Below are 12,909 nucleotides of genomic sequence, written 5' to 3' on the forward strand. Positions count from 1 at the left end.
ATAGCATCGGGATTTACTGCATATAGAAACAAATAAGTCCCTGACTGGAAGGATAGACAGAAGATCAACAATACTACCAAACTCTGGACATGTAAATAAACGGTTAATGCTTTCCAGCCTGGCGAAGTTTAACAATGCTGTTGCTAACGACGCCATTGAAGCTAACTTAGCTCGACAGAGCTATGCTAAAAACATTAGCTCTGCACCTACGCCAGCTCTCATCTGCTCATCACGACCCGTGCTCACCTGCGTTCCAGCGATCGACGGTACAACGAAGGACTTCACCCGATCACCGATGCGGTTGGCGGCCCGGAGACGGAGGAAGTCAAGGTGAGGCCGTTCGGCTAGCGCGTCTGCTATCCTCAAAGTGCTCCTGGTTGTGTTGCTATAGTCCGCCGCTAATACACCGATCGCACCTACAGCTTTCTTCTTTGCAGTCTCCATTGTTCATTAAACAAATTGCAAAAGATTCACCAACACAGATGTCCAGAATACTGTGGAATTTTGGGATGAAAACAGAGCTTTTTTTGTATTGGATTCAATGGGTCCGAATACTTCCGTATCAACCGTTGACGTCACGCGCATACTCATCATATCTAGACGTTTTCAACCGGAAGTGTGGCGGGAAATTTAAAATTGCACTTTATAAGTTAACCCGGCCGTATTGGCATGTGTTGCAATGTTAAGATTTCATCATTGATATATAAACTATCAGACTGCGTGGTCGGTAGTAGTGGGTTTCAGTAGGCCTTTAAGGCGGTCTGTCATAACGGTTTTAGATTTTAATCAGACATTATTGTGAGTTTTTGTATTAGTGTTCCTAAAAATAGATGTACCGGCCCCCCGACACAGTTTTTTTCTCTAAATTTGGCCCCCCGAGTCAAAATAATTGCCCAGGCTTGATCTAAACCATGGAGGCGTAACAGAGATATTAATAAAAAAAACTGGAATGTGAGACTTTAATGACATATTTTGCCATAGTTACGTTGGCGGATATCTCCATATATGGTCAGTGTTGGGTTGGTTACTTAAAACCAGTAACTAGTTACAGTTACTAGTTATTTTATTTGAAAAGTAACTCAGTTCCGTGGGGCGGTATAGCTCGGTTGGTAGAGCGGCCGTGCCAGCAACTTGAGGGTTGCAGGTTCGATCCCCGCTTCCGCCATCCTAGTCACTGCCGTTGTGTCCTTGGGCAAGACACTTTACCCACCTGCTCCCAGTGCCACCCACACTGGTTTGAATGTAACTTAGATATTGGGTTTCACTATGTAAAGCGCTTTGAGTCACTTGAGAAAAAGCGCTATATAAATGTAATTCACTTCACTTCACTTCACAGTTACTAACTCAGTTACTTACACCAAAAAGTAATGTGTTACTGTGAAAGGTAACTATTTAGTTACTTATTTTTTTCTTCTTCTTTTTTTTTTTTTAAAGCTCCCATTAATGCCCTTTTAGCCTTCATTTCAGTACTGTTATTGCACTGGAGAATAATACAATCTGTTGATCAACTTGACATGCATTTTTATCTTCCTTTTAACATAATTAATTAAAAACAGTGCAACATAAAAAGGCATTCTCCTTTCTTTAAACTTGGACCAATGACCATTAATAAAAAAAACAACTTAAAGTGCAATATAAGAAGGCACATCATCTTCCTTGAAACATAGGTAGTGAAATAAAGCCTGACATCTGGAGTGATGGTGCTGTCTTCCACACTGGCCATTTATTGTAGAGTCCTTGTTTTCAGTGGCAGGATCATTGACTCAGATGGTGAAGCTTCAGTGCTCAGTAGAGATGTAACAGTTTTGAGGGGTTTAAGCACCTGGAGGACCTCCTCTGCCGCTCTCACATCATCATCAGACAGGGTGATGATGTCTTTGACTTTTGTCTTCAGGGTCTTGTAGGTCAATGCAGAGTATATAGCTGCCTGCTGCTCCAACATATCATAAGTGGAGTTCCACCTCGTTGGGACATCATGTATGAGCTTATGAGTAGGCAGCTTTAGCATTTCTTGCTTTGTCTTAAACACATGAGCAGCTGTTGTGCTTGGGTGGAAGTAGGAAACCTCCAAACTGATCCCCCCCAAGCAGGCGCTCCATCCGATTGACTGAGATTCCCTTCTGTGATGCCAAACTCACTACATGTGCAAAGCATTTGATTGATTGATAAAGAATTTTATTAGTAGATTGCACAGTGCAGTACATATTCCGTACAATTGACCACTAAATGGTAACACCCCAATAAGTTTTTCCAACTTCTTTAAGTCTGGGTCCACTTAAATTGATTCATGGTACAGATATATACTATCATCATAATACAGTCATCACACAAGATAAACGTCAGAGTATATACATTGAATTATTTACAATCCGGGGTGTGGAGGGGGGGAGGGTTAGGTTTGGTTGATATCAACACTTCAGTCATCAACAATTGCATCATCAGAGAAATGGACATTGGAACAGTGTAGGACTGACTTGGTAGGATATGCACAGCAAGTAGTGGACATAGAGAGAGAGATCAGAGAGTATCTACATTTGATTATTTACATTTGATTATTTACAATCCGGGGAGGTAGGATGTGAAAGGAAGTTTGCTAGTTTAGGGTTGAAGTAGCCTGGAGGTGTTCTTTTAGTGTGGTTTTGAAGGAGGATAGAGATGCCCTTTCTTTTACACCTGTTGGGAGTGCATTCCATATTGATGTGGCATAGAAGGAGAACTGGTATCTGTGGTCCCAGTCCTGCCTCATTCACTGCAATTATTTGATTTTTGGCATTATCACGTGTGACTGGGATATCTTTATCTTCCATTCCTCCACTGCTTGTGCCAGTACCTGCGCAAGGTGACCCTCGTAGAGGGGGCGTGTCTCCTCATCTGCCAGTCTGCTGTGATGAAGTGAGCGCTTATCGTCATATAGTTCCCTTTGACGTCCACCCGTCTTGTCGTGCGCGCAACAGATGATGCTCGGGATAGTTCATCCACAACTTTTTTCTTCTCCTGCTCATAAAGATCTGGCACAATCTTATCGCTGAAGTGGGTGCGCGACGGGATGTCGTAACGTGGCTCAAGCACGTTCAGCATGTGTTTAAAACCCTCGTTTTGCACAACGGAGTCTGCACCTATAAACACACCGATTAAATGGCGCGGGTCGTTGAAGCTCTTTCGTTACTCCGCTCGCTATGACCACGCTGTGTGTGGACTGAACGTGCGAAAACCCATACACACACACAGAGCGCGCCTCTTTTCTTCTCTCCGGCTTGTGACAGAGGAAGATTCAGAAGAACAACACTGCACTCTCCAATAAAACACTCAGATCTTCTGTTTCTAACTGATACTGTAGTAACGCATCATGTAGTAACGGTAACTGAGTTACTGAATATAAAAAATAACGCGTTAGATTACTATTTACCGCCGAAACTAACGGGGTTACAGTAACGCGTTACCAATATAACGCATTAGTCCCAACACTGTATAAGGCAGAGCAGTGGTGTCCAAAGTGTGGCCCGGGGGCCATTTGCGGCCCGCAACTCAAGTTTTTTGGCCCGCGACATATTGTTGAAATAAAATAAGACAAAAATACAACAGTAAAAATGTAAGCATAATACCATACCATACCAACTTTATTCATAAAGCCCTTTAAAAACAAGCACAGTTGAAGAACAAAGGGCTGTACACCACAAAGAAATAGAGGCAAAGGACACACTAAAAAATAACATTTAAAACATAAGTAAAATACACATTTAAAAAGCAAATACAAATTACCCTAAGAACAATTTGTTAGATAAAAAGCAGTTAAAAAGTAAAAAAACGTTAAAAAAGTTAAAAACAGTTTAAAGTCTCATGCTGGGTTAAAAGCCAGTGAATAAAAATGGGTTTTAAGAAGGGTCTTAAAAATAGCCAAAGAATGAGCCTGTCTCGCATGGAGAGGGAGAGGGAGATAATAAGCAAATATGGTAGCTAATTTTAATACTAATAATTCATACAAAGCAGACACATTGTTTTGTCTGTAAATTTGTCTGTTTTAGATATGTTTTTTTGTTTTTTTACAAAATAAAATATCAAAACGGCCCCCGCATGCTTTGACTCGTCAGTGTGCGGCCCTTTGTGGAAAAAGTTTGGACACCCCTGTGGTAGAGGTTCACCTGAAGAGCTTTGCACGAGTCCGCCATTTAATTGAGTTGTAGTCAATAGGTTACTTGTTTTTTCTCTATCTAATAAGATAGCCCACAAAAGGGCTGATTAACTGATTGAGTTTTTGACTGAAGAGACTGTGAGAAAGCGGCTGTTTGAATTGTGTTTTTACATACTTTGCGGATTGTAAATAAGATTGGATATAGTTTAAGGCAGTGTTTTTCAACCACTGTGCCGCGGCACACTAGTGCACTGTGAGATAGAGTCTGGTGTGCGTGGGAGATTCACCTATTTGAGTTAAAAATATTTTTTTGCAAACCAGTAATTATAGTCTGCAAATGATGTGTTGTTGTTGAGTGTCGGTGCTGTCTAGAGCTCGGCAGAGTAACCGTGTAATACTCTTCCATATCAGTAGGTGGCAGCAGGTAGCTAATTGCTTTGTAGATGTCGGAAACAGCGGGAGACAGTGTGCAGGTAGAAAGGTGTCTAATGCTTAAACTAAAAATAAACAAAAGGTGAGTGCCCCTAAGAAAAGGCATTGAAGCTTAGGGAAGGCTATGCAGAACGAAACTAAAACTAAACTGGCTACAAAGTAAACAAAAACAGAATGCCGGACGACAGCAAAGACTTACTGTGGAGCAAAGACGGCGTCCACAATGTACATCCGAACATGACATGGCAATCAACAATGTCTCCACAAAGAAGGATAAAAACAACTGAAATATTCTTGACTAGGGATGTCCCGATCCAGGTTTTTGCACTTCCGATCCGATACCGATGTTTTTTCACTTCCGATCCGATACCGATACAGGCCGATACTGGCCTATCCGAGCGTGTATTAAAGTTTAAAGTTTTTTAGCCTACTTAGTTGTCAGATACATGTTGAAAAGGGTTTTAGTACTCTTGATAACAACTAGCCAGCTGAATTAGGTGAGTTTGAATAATACACAATGGTTGGTAGCAAGAAACTGACCTGTTTATTCAAGGATATACACAAAATAGACAAAATTATACATGACAAACAGAAATGGCATCATTGAACAGTAAAAAAGTGAACAGTATAAAGTGCAAATAATGCTGTAAACATTATTAAAAAAAGCAAAACACACAAACAACCTGAGTGGTATAAAATGTCTAAAACTCAGCATCAATACTTGCTCTTGAACAAGTGTAAACTTTAAAAAATATATATATATATATCTACACACTCCCTTCAATTGTTTGCCCCCCCCCCCCCCTGACTGCAGTCCGAGCATAATGGGGAGATGTGTTGGATGGCGCGTCGAAAGCCCACTTTACTCACGAGAGATAACGGCTCATCATCCAGAATTATTTCCTCGGGAATGAGTCTAGTTATCCCCTGGGCTTTAGCACTGTTCGGTGGCAGTATGTCCCGCTTCGCCAACGTTTCTGTCAGAGTTAGTTGGGTAGGACCTTTCTTTTTCTATTCCTCAGTTTTCTTTAGAAATTCTTCCTATTCTTTACGGTGGTATTTCGCTAAATGCTTGATCAGATTTGTTGTATTAAAATGTCTTACAACTTTACCACCACGCTTGACTTTACTGTGGCATGTTTTTCACTCCACCTCTTCATCTTTTTCGTTTTGTAGGGTAAAATAATCCCACACAGCCATACTTGCCAACCCTCCCGTTTTTAGCGAGAGACTCCCGATATTCAGCGCCTCTCCCGATAACCCCCCGGCAGAAATTTTCTCCCGACAAACTCCCGGTATTCAGCCGGAGCTGGAGGCCACGCCCCCTCCAGCTCAATGCGGACCTAAGTGGGGACAGCCTGTTCTCACGTCCGCTTTCCCACAATATAAACAGCTTGCCTGCCCAATGACGTCATAACATCTACGGCTTTTAGAGAGTAGAGTGCACAACTGCGCACACAACAAGGAGACGAAGCAGAAGAACGAGGAAGTTACAGACATGGCGACGCCGTCGACGAGCAAGATGAAGAAATACGCTTGCAAGTTCCAAAACGAATGGAAACAAGAATTTCAGTTCATCCAGGACAGTTCGAAGGGGATGGGTTATGTAATTATGTTGCCTGTACATTTTGTAAAACAGACTTCTCCATTGAACACGGTGGCCGAGTCATGAACGGAGGAGAAGTTAAACAGGACAATACTGCCATCTACTGGATAGCCCCCGGAACACTGAAATTCAAGAATTCACTGAAAGTCAAGTATTTCATATATATATATATATATATATATGTATATATACTCAATACTTGAGTTGGTGAATTCTAGCTGTAAATATACTCCCCTATTAACCCCCCCCCCATCTCCCGGTATCGGAGGTCTCAAGGTTGGCAAGTATGCACACAGCTGACATTTTTACCGGTAACTTCCGCTCGCCTTTCGGAACCAGGAACCGGCATCCGCTTCCGATTAGGACGGTTAGGACACAGACCTGTGGATGTGTTGAAGGTGTGCTGGAAAATGCGGAACGGAAATTAGGGAGCAGCAGAAAAGTGAACTGTATTATTTAAATCGGTGCATTGGAAAACACAGACCGGAATTTAAAAAAAAAACTGGATCTGGATCGGCATTTTCCCATGCCTTGCCGATACGCATTTTTGGACAAATATCGGCGGCCGATCCGATCCAAATATCGGATCGGGACAACCCTATTCTTGACTGCTAAAACAAAGCGGGTACGGGAAATATTGCACTAAGGAAGACATGAAACTGCCGCGGCACAGTGGTTAAAAAACACTGCTCTAGGCGGCAAAGTAGACAAAGAAACCATCAGTCTGCTCTACCTTCATCTCTTCGAGGCATGATTGATCCACAATGAATTCGCCACAATGCCAACTCTCACTTGTTGTTCTCTGTGCTCTTTCTAGGTCAACGGAACAGAGAAAAAACCACAGAGAGCAATTGCTGTCTCCTCTTGTAAGGAATCTACCTTTCCTACACCCTTCTCCGTCTACCACACACACACACACACACACACACACACACACACACACACACACACACACACACACACACACACACACACACACACACCATCCCCTTCCTCTTGCTGGTCATTCTGTCAGCGGTGGACTGAATCACTGGAAGTTTAGTTGATGTTTGGTTGGATTTTTTTCGTCCTGTTGGAGGCTTTTTTCTCTGTTGTGCCAACTGATCCACACTTGACTGCGAACACGACAAGAATCACGGTCGCCCTGTGACATCATCGCCATCGACCGTGCCCTCGCTGGACACCTTTTTAAAGAAGGAAAAAAAAAATATTGCGCCGGATGCATTTGCAGACTGAACGCTGTTAACCCCTTAATGCACTTAACCAGTTTAACGGCAAGTGTGTGGTGTTCCTCCTCCTCCTTCTCCTCCTCCATGGATGTTATTTTTCCTCTACAGCGGAGGAACAGAGACAAATTGTGCCATCTTCCTCCCACGTTTCTGCCTCAGCACCGGTGGCGTCCGTGCCATGAAAATGACTTGTGTTCGCTCCTTTGGACCAATTTTTAAAATGTTCTTGAAGAAAAAGGGGGAACAGACCGGCAGCCGGGCTCTCGTCTCGCCTCCAGGCGTGACCTTTGACCTCTCTGCGGTCACGGGAGGAGAGCGTGAGGCCAGTCCACTTACAAAGTTGACGATGGCTGCGAAAGCTCCTCCCACGCGCATGAAGAAGCATTAAGAGGGGGGAGAAAAAGGGATTTTCTTTTGGCTCCTTTTTCATTTGAATGCTGTCTTTACTTGTTTGCCTTTTATCGTGGAATCCAGTAATATCATTAATATTGAAATTTAAATATATCGATTTTTATCTTGTGTATAGGTATTTGTTCCAATTTCGGAGCGTGCGACTTTGTGTGAGTTTGTGTGTGTGTGTGTGATGCTGACGGTGAGAAAAAGGGGAAAAATGTGCTAACAGTGGGAAAAAGTTTCCATTTCTTTCTTTTGAGTATCTTTTTGTTTTTCATTATCACTGCTATGAACTTAAGTCAGTATGAATACATGTACAAACTAACACGCAATGTGGTGTATATCAAAGCTTGTATCATAAAGTAGTAAATCTTTAAATAAGGCCACCGTTTTTCTAGAGGAGGCAAGCTGGTGTCGAGATCAGAGCGGCTGCTTTGGGGTTGTGTTGACTAATCAAAGTCTTTCCTCATCGTCTGTTTTTTACCTAATTAATAGGCTGTCTTGGAAATGGTCGACTTTTACTGTCAAGTTGTTTAAAGTATTGAAAATGACCGCCGGACTTTATGGCGTATTGTAAAGAAGTGTGAATAATAATAATACTTTATGTCTGAAATAAATTCCTCACACACATGCACAAAACGGTTGCATTACCTTGATTTGAAAAAAGCCACTTTTTGTACAAGTACAGTGCAACGTCAAACTCCAAAGCCTCTTGACGTGTACGTTTTGGAGAATGTTCTGGAAAAATCACTGATGTCTCAAAAAGGTTTTTGTTTTTCTTTGACTTTTGTGTGTTTTTTGTGCGTGTTCAACAGTACCAGTGGTAGGAAAAAACAGAAATCGAACACAACTTCAGTTGTTTTTTGTGGTCTATTTCTTTAGTCAAAAAGAGTAATTTCTGGTTTAAAAACAAAACAAAAAAAGCTGTACAATGTTGACAATGTAGGTTCTTTGGATATTGCAACATAGTGGAAGCAAGTGTGTCCTGGCTGCTAAGTACAACAGTTCAAGTCAACGACAATAAAGGAGCAGAATGATCTTTCTCTTTATAGTCCTTTGCATGTCTGCATAATCCAAGTCATGGGTAAGTGCACACTAACACTACTGTCGTATTGTTTTCATTTGCATTACTCAGCTTCTTTTTACACTTGTGTGACAGTTACTGACATGATGTGTCTAGCCTTGAGAACGCCTACACCGAGCATCATCGATGGGTGAGTACACTACACTGCAAAAAGTGAAATCTAAGAATAAATATCTCAAATAAGGGTGATATTTGCTTATTTTCTGTCTGATAAGATCATTCTTTTACTTCTTTTAAGTGTTTTGGTCCTAAATGATCTCAGTAAGATACTACAGCTTGTTGCTGAGATGTTATGACCTATATTGAGTAAAACATGCTTGAAACTAGAATATCAACTGATGCAAAGCTGTGTCATCAACACTCACAAGTATAAAACTACTTTTTTAAAGTAATAATTTCTTATTTCAAGCATGAAATAAAAAAATCATGATTCTGACACAATTTTGTCTCATAATTAAAACAGATGACAGCCAAATGGACTTTGCTGTTTTATTTTCGATGAAACAATAGAAAATATGTACTCTCATAGTAGTACAGTTGGCACAGTACAGTAAACTGACAGTTAATATTTAAACATTTCAAACAATTTTGAACAGAAACATCCATCCATCCATCTTCAACCGCTTATCCGGAATCGGGTCGCGGGGACAACAGCTCCAGCAAAGACCCCCAGACTTCCCTCTCCAGAGCAACATTAGCGACTTCCTCCTGGAGAATCCCGAAGCGTTCCCAGGCCAGAGAGGAGATGTAATCCCCCCCATCTGGTCCTTGGCCTGCCGCAGGGCCTCCTCCCAGTGGGACGTGCAATAAGGACCTCCCTAGGGAGACGCTCGTGAGGCATCCGCACGAGATGCCCGAACCACCTAAGCTGGCTCCTTTCCAAGCGAAGGAGCAGCGGCTCTACTCCGAGTCTCTCTCGGGTGACTGAGCTTCTCACCCTATCTCTAAGGGAGATGCCAGCCACCCTTCTGAGGAAACTCATTTCGGCCGCTTGTATCTGCGATCTTATTCTTTCGGTCATGACCCACACTTCATGACCATAGGTGAGAGTAGGAATGTAGATAGCTCGGTAGACCGAGAGCTTTGCCTTTTGGCTCAGCTCTCGTTTCGTCACAACAGTTCAGCAGAGAGACTGCAATACTGCCCCAGCTGCTCCGATTCTCCGGCTGATTTCCTTCTCCATCTTTTCCTCACTCGTGAACAAGACCCCAAGATACTTAAACTCCTCCACCTGGGACAGAGTCTCCTCCCCTACCTGGACTGTACAATCCATCGGTTTCCTGCTGAAAATCATGGCCTCAGATTTGGAGATGCTGATCCTCATTCTAGCCGCTGAACACTCCGGCTGCGAACCGATCCAGTGAGAGCTGAAGGTCATGAACCGAAGGTGCCATCAGGACCACATCATCTGCAAAGAGCAGTGACGCAACCTTTAGCCCCCCAAGACGTATACCCTCTCCGCCACGATTCCGCCTAGAAATCCTGTCCATGAAAATCACAAACAGGATAGGTGACAGAGCGCAGCCCTGGCGGAGACCAACCCCCACTGGAAACGGATCCGACTTACATCCAAGCACCCGGACACAACTCTCGCTTTGGTTGTACAGAGATTGGATGGCCCTCAGCAGGGTTCCCCTCACTCCGTACTCCCTCAGCACCTCCCACAAGATCTCCCGGGGGACCCGGTCATACGCCTTCTCCAAATCCACAAAGCACATGTAGACTGGATAGGCATACTACCAGGCCTTCTCCAGGATTCCCGCCGAAACAGAAACAGTTCATGCACATTCAGATAAATTATTCAAAATTACAAAAAAGACAAATTTGGTCGGGGGCCGGGCTGTGTGTATATATATATATATATATATATATATATATATATATATATATATATATATATATATATACACTACCGTTCAAAAGTTTGGGGTCACATTGAAATGTCCTTATTTTTGAAGGAAAAGCACTGTACTTTTCAATGAAGATAACTTTAAACTAGTCTTAACTTTAAAGAAATACACTGTATACATTGCTAATGTGGTAAATGACTATTGTAGCTGCAAATGTCTGGTTTTTGGTGCAATATCTACATAGGTGTATAGAGGCCCATTTCCAGCAACTATCACTCCAGTGTTCTAATGGTACAATGTGTTTGCTCATTGGCTCAGAAGGCTAATTGATGATTAGAAAACCCTTGTGCAATCATGTTCACACATCTGAAAACAGTTTAGCTCGTTACAGAAGCTACAAAACTGACCTTCCTTTGGGCAGATTGAGTTTCTGGAGCATCACATTTGTGGGGTCAATTAAACGCTCAAAATGGCCAGAAAAAGAGAACTTTCATCTGAAACTCGACAGTCTATTCTTGTTCTTAGAAATGAAGGCTATTCCACAAAATTGTTTGGGTGACCCCAAACTTTTGAACGGTAGTGTATATATTTATATATATATATATATATTCCTTGCGCACTAATTGACTGAAAGAGCACGCACTTGGCGCGATTATGTCATTTTATGGATGGGAAAATGCAAGAAATGTAATGCCGAGCGCATATCATTATGTCAAGATAATGGCACTAGCATTTACTTAATTAAAAAATATTTTTCAACATATTGAGAAAAAAGGTCTCATATTTGTTTTTTCTATCAAGAAAAGTGCATTTGTTATATGTGAGAATATATTTATTCTAAGGTATTTTTGGGTTCATTGAGGTTAGCTAATTTTACTTGTTTTGGAAAGTCTTGACAAGCCGAATTTTCTTGTTCTATTGGCAGATAATTTTGCTTAGTTCAAGTAAAATGCCCCTAATTTTTGTATTTTTTTCTTGTTTTTAAACACTGACTTTTTGCAGTGTACCTATTCCTTGACGTGTTAACTTCTTTTTACACTAGAATAGCTGCCTTGCATGGCAGAGGGCGTGGATTCAATTCCCGGCTAGAGTGGAAGGAGAGGGGGAAGCAAAGAGCTACAACAGTCAATTTTTCGAGGAGATGTTAGTGAAAATGAAATTGTATCGATGGTAACAAAACTGAAAAATAAGACATCAACAGACAGTGATGGTATCGACATGATACTTGTGAAGAAGACTATTGACTGTATCATCAAACATCTTTGTTATGTTTTTAATCTTTCTTTTCAAACAGGGACCTTTCCCAAATAGAATGAAGGTAGCAAAGATAATTCCACTCTTTAAAACGGGAGATAAACATAGATTTACTAATTAAAAACCGGTGTCACTGCTGTCACCATTTTCTAAAATAATTGAAAAAATATTTGTAGAAAAATGAGACAGTTTTATTGAAAAGAACATGCTGTTGAGTGAGAGCCAGTATGGATTCCGGACCAATAGATCCACTGCTTCAGCTGTAATGAATATAACGGAGGATATAGCAACAGCAACTGATAATAAGAAATACACTATAGGTGTGTTTATCCATCTTAAAAAAGCATTTGACACTATAGATCAGTGGTTCTCAAATGGGGGTACGCGTACCCCTGGGGATACTTGAAGGTATGCCAAGGGGTAAGTGAGATTTTTTTAAAAATGTCTGTCAAAAAGAACTGTGAAAAGAAATGCAACAATGTATCATAATTCAGTGTTGACAGCTAGATTTTTTGTGTACATGTTCCATAAATATTGATGTTAAAGATTTCTTTTTTTGTGAAGAAATGTTTAGAATTAAGTTCATGAATCCAGATGGATCTCTATTACAATCCCCAAAGAGGGCACTTTAAGTTGATGATTACTTCTGTGTAGAAATCTTTATTTATAATTGAATCACTTGTTTATTTTTCAACAAGTTTTTAGTTATTTTGATATCTTTTTTTCCAAATAGTTCAAGAAAGTCCACTACAAATGAGCAATATTTTGCACTGTTATACAATTTAATAAATCAGAAACTGATGACATAGTGCTGTATTTTACTTCTTTATCTCTTTTTTTCAACCAAAAATACTTTGCTCTGATTAGGGGGGACTTGAATTAAAAAAATGTTCACAGGGGGTACATCACTGAAAAAAGGTTGAGAACCACTG

The 12,909-nt window shown here is 41.2% G+C and overlaps 1 protein-coding gene across 2 annotated transcripts in view; it reads left to right on the forward strand.

Annotated features, from left to right (window-relative positions):
* ubl3b (ubiquitin-like 3b) overlaps nucleotides 1-8,573 on the forward strand; it is a 46,872-nt gene extending 38,299 nt beyond the window's left edge. Inside the window, exons 6-7 of one of the 2 annotated variants that reach the window (XM_062044263.1) lie at nucleotides 6,985-7,071; nucleotides 7,102-8,573. In XM_062044263.1, the coding sequence (XP_061900247.1) occupies nucleotides 6,985-7,037 (53 nt within the window). In that variant the 3' untranslated portion in view covers nucleotides 7,038-7,071; nucleotides 7,102-8,573. Of the gene's footprint in view, nucleotides 1-6,984 lie in introns of both variants that reach the window. The other variant, XM_062044262.1, reaches the window with a different exon arrangement.
* The last annotated feature ends 4,336 nt before the right edge of the window (nucleotides 8,574-12,909 follow it).

The sequence above is a fragment of the Entelurus aequoreus genome, linkage group LG04, assembly GCF_033978785.1.
Source record: "Entelurus aequoreus isolate RoL-2023_Sb linkage group LG04, RoL_Eaeq_v1.1, whole genome shotgun sequence".
Classification (NCBI taxonomy): Eukaryota; Metazoa; Chordata; class Actinopteri; order Syngnathiformes; family Syngnathidae; genus Entelurus; species Entelurus aequoreus.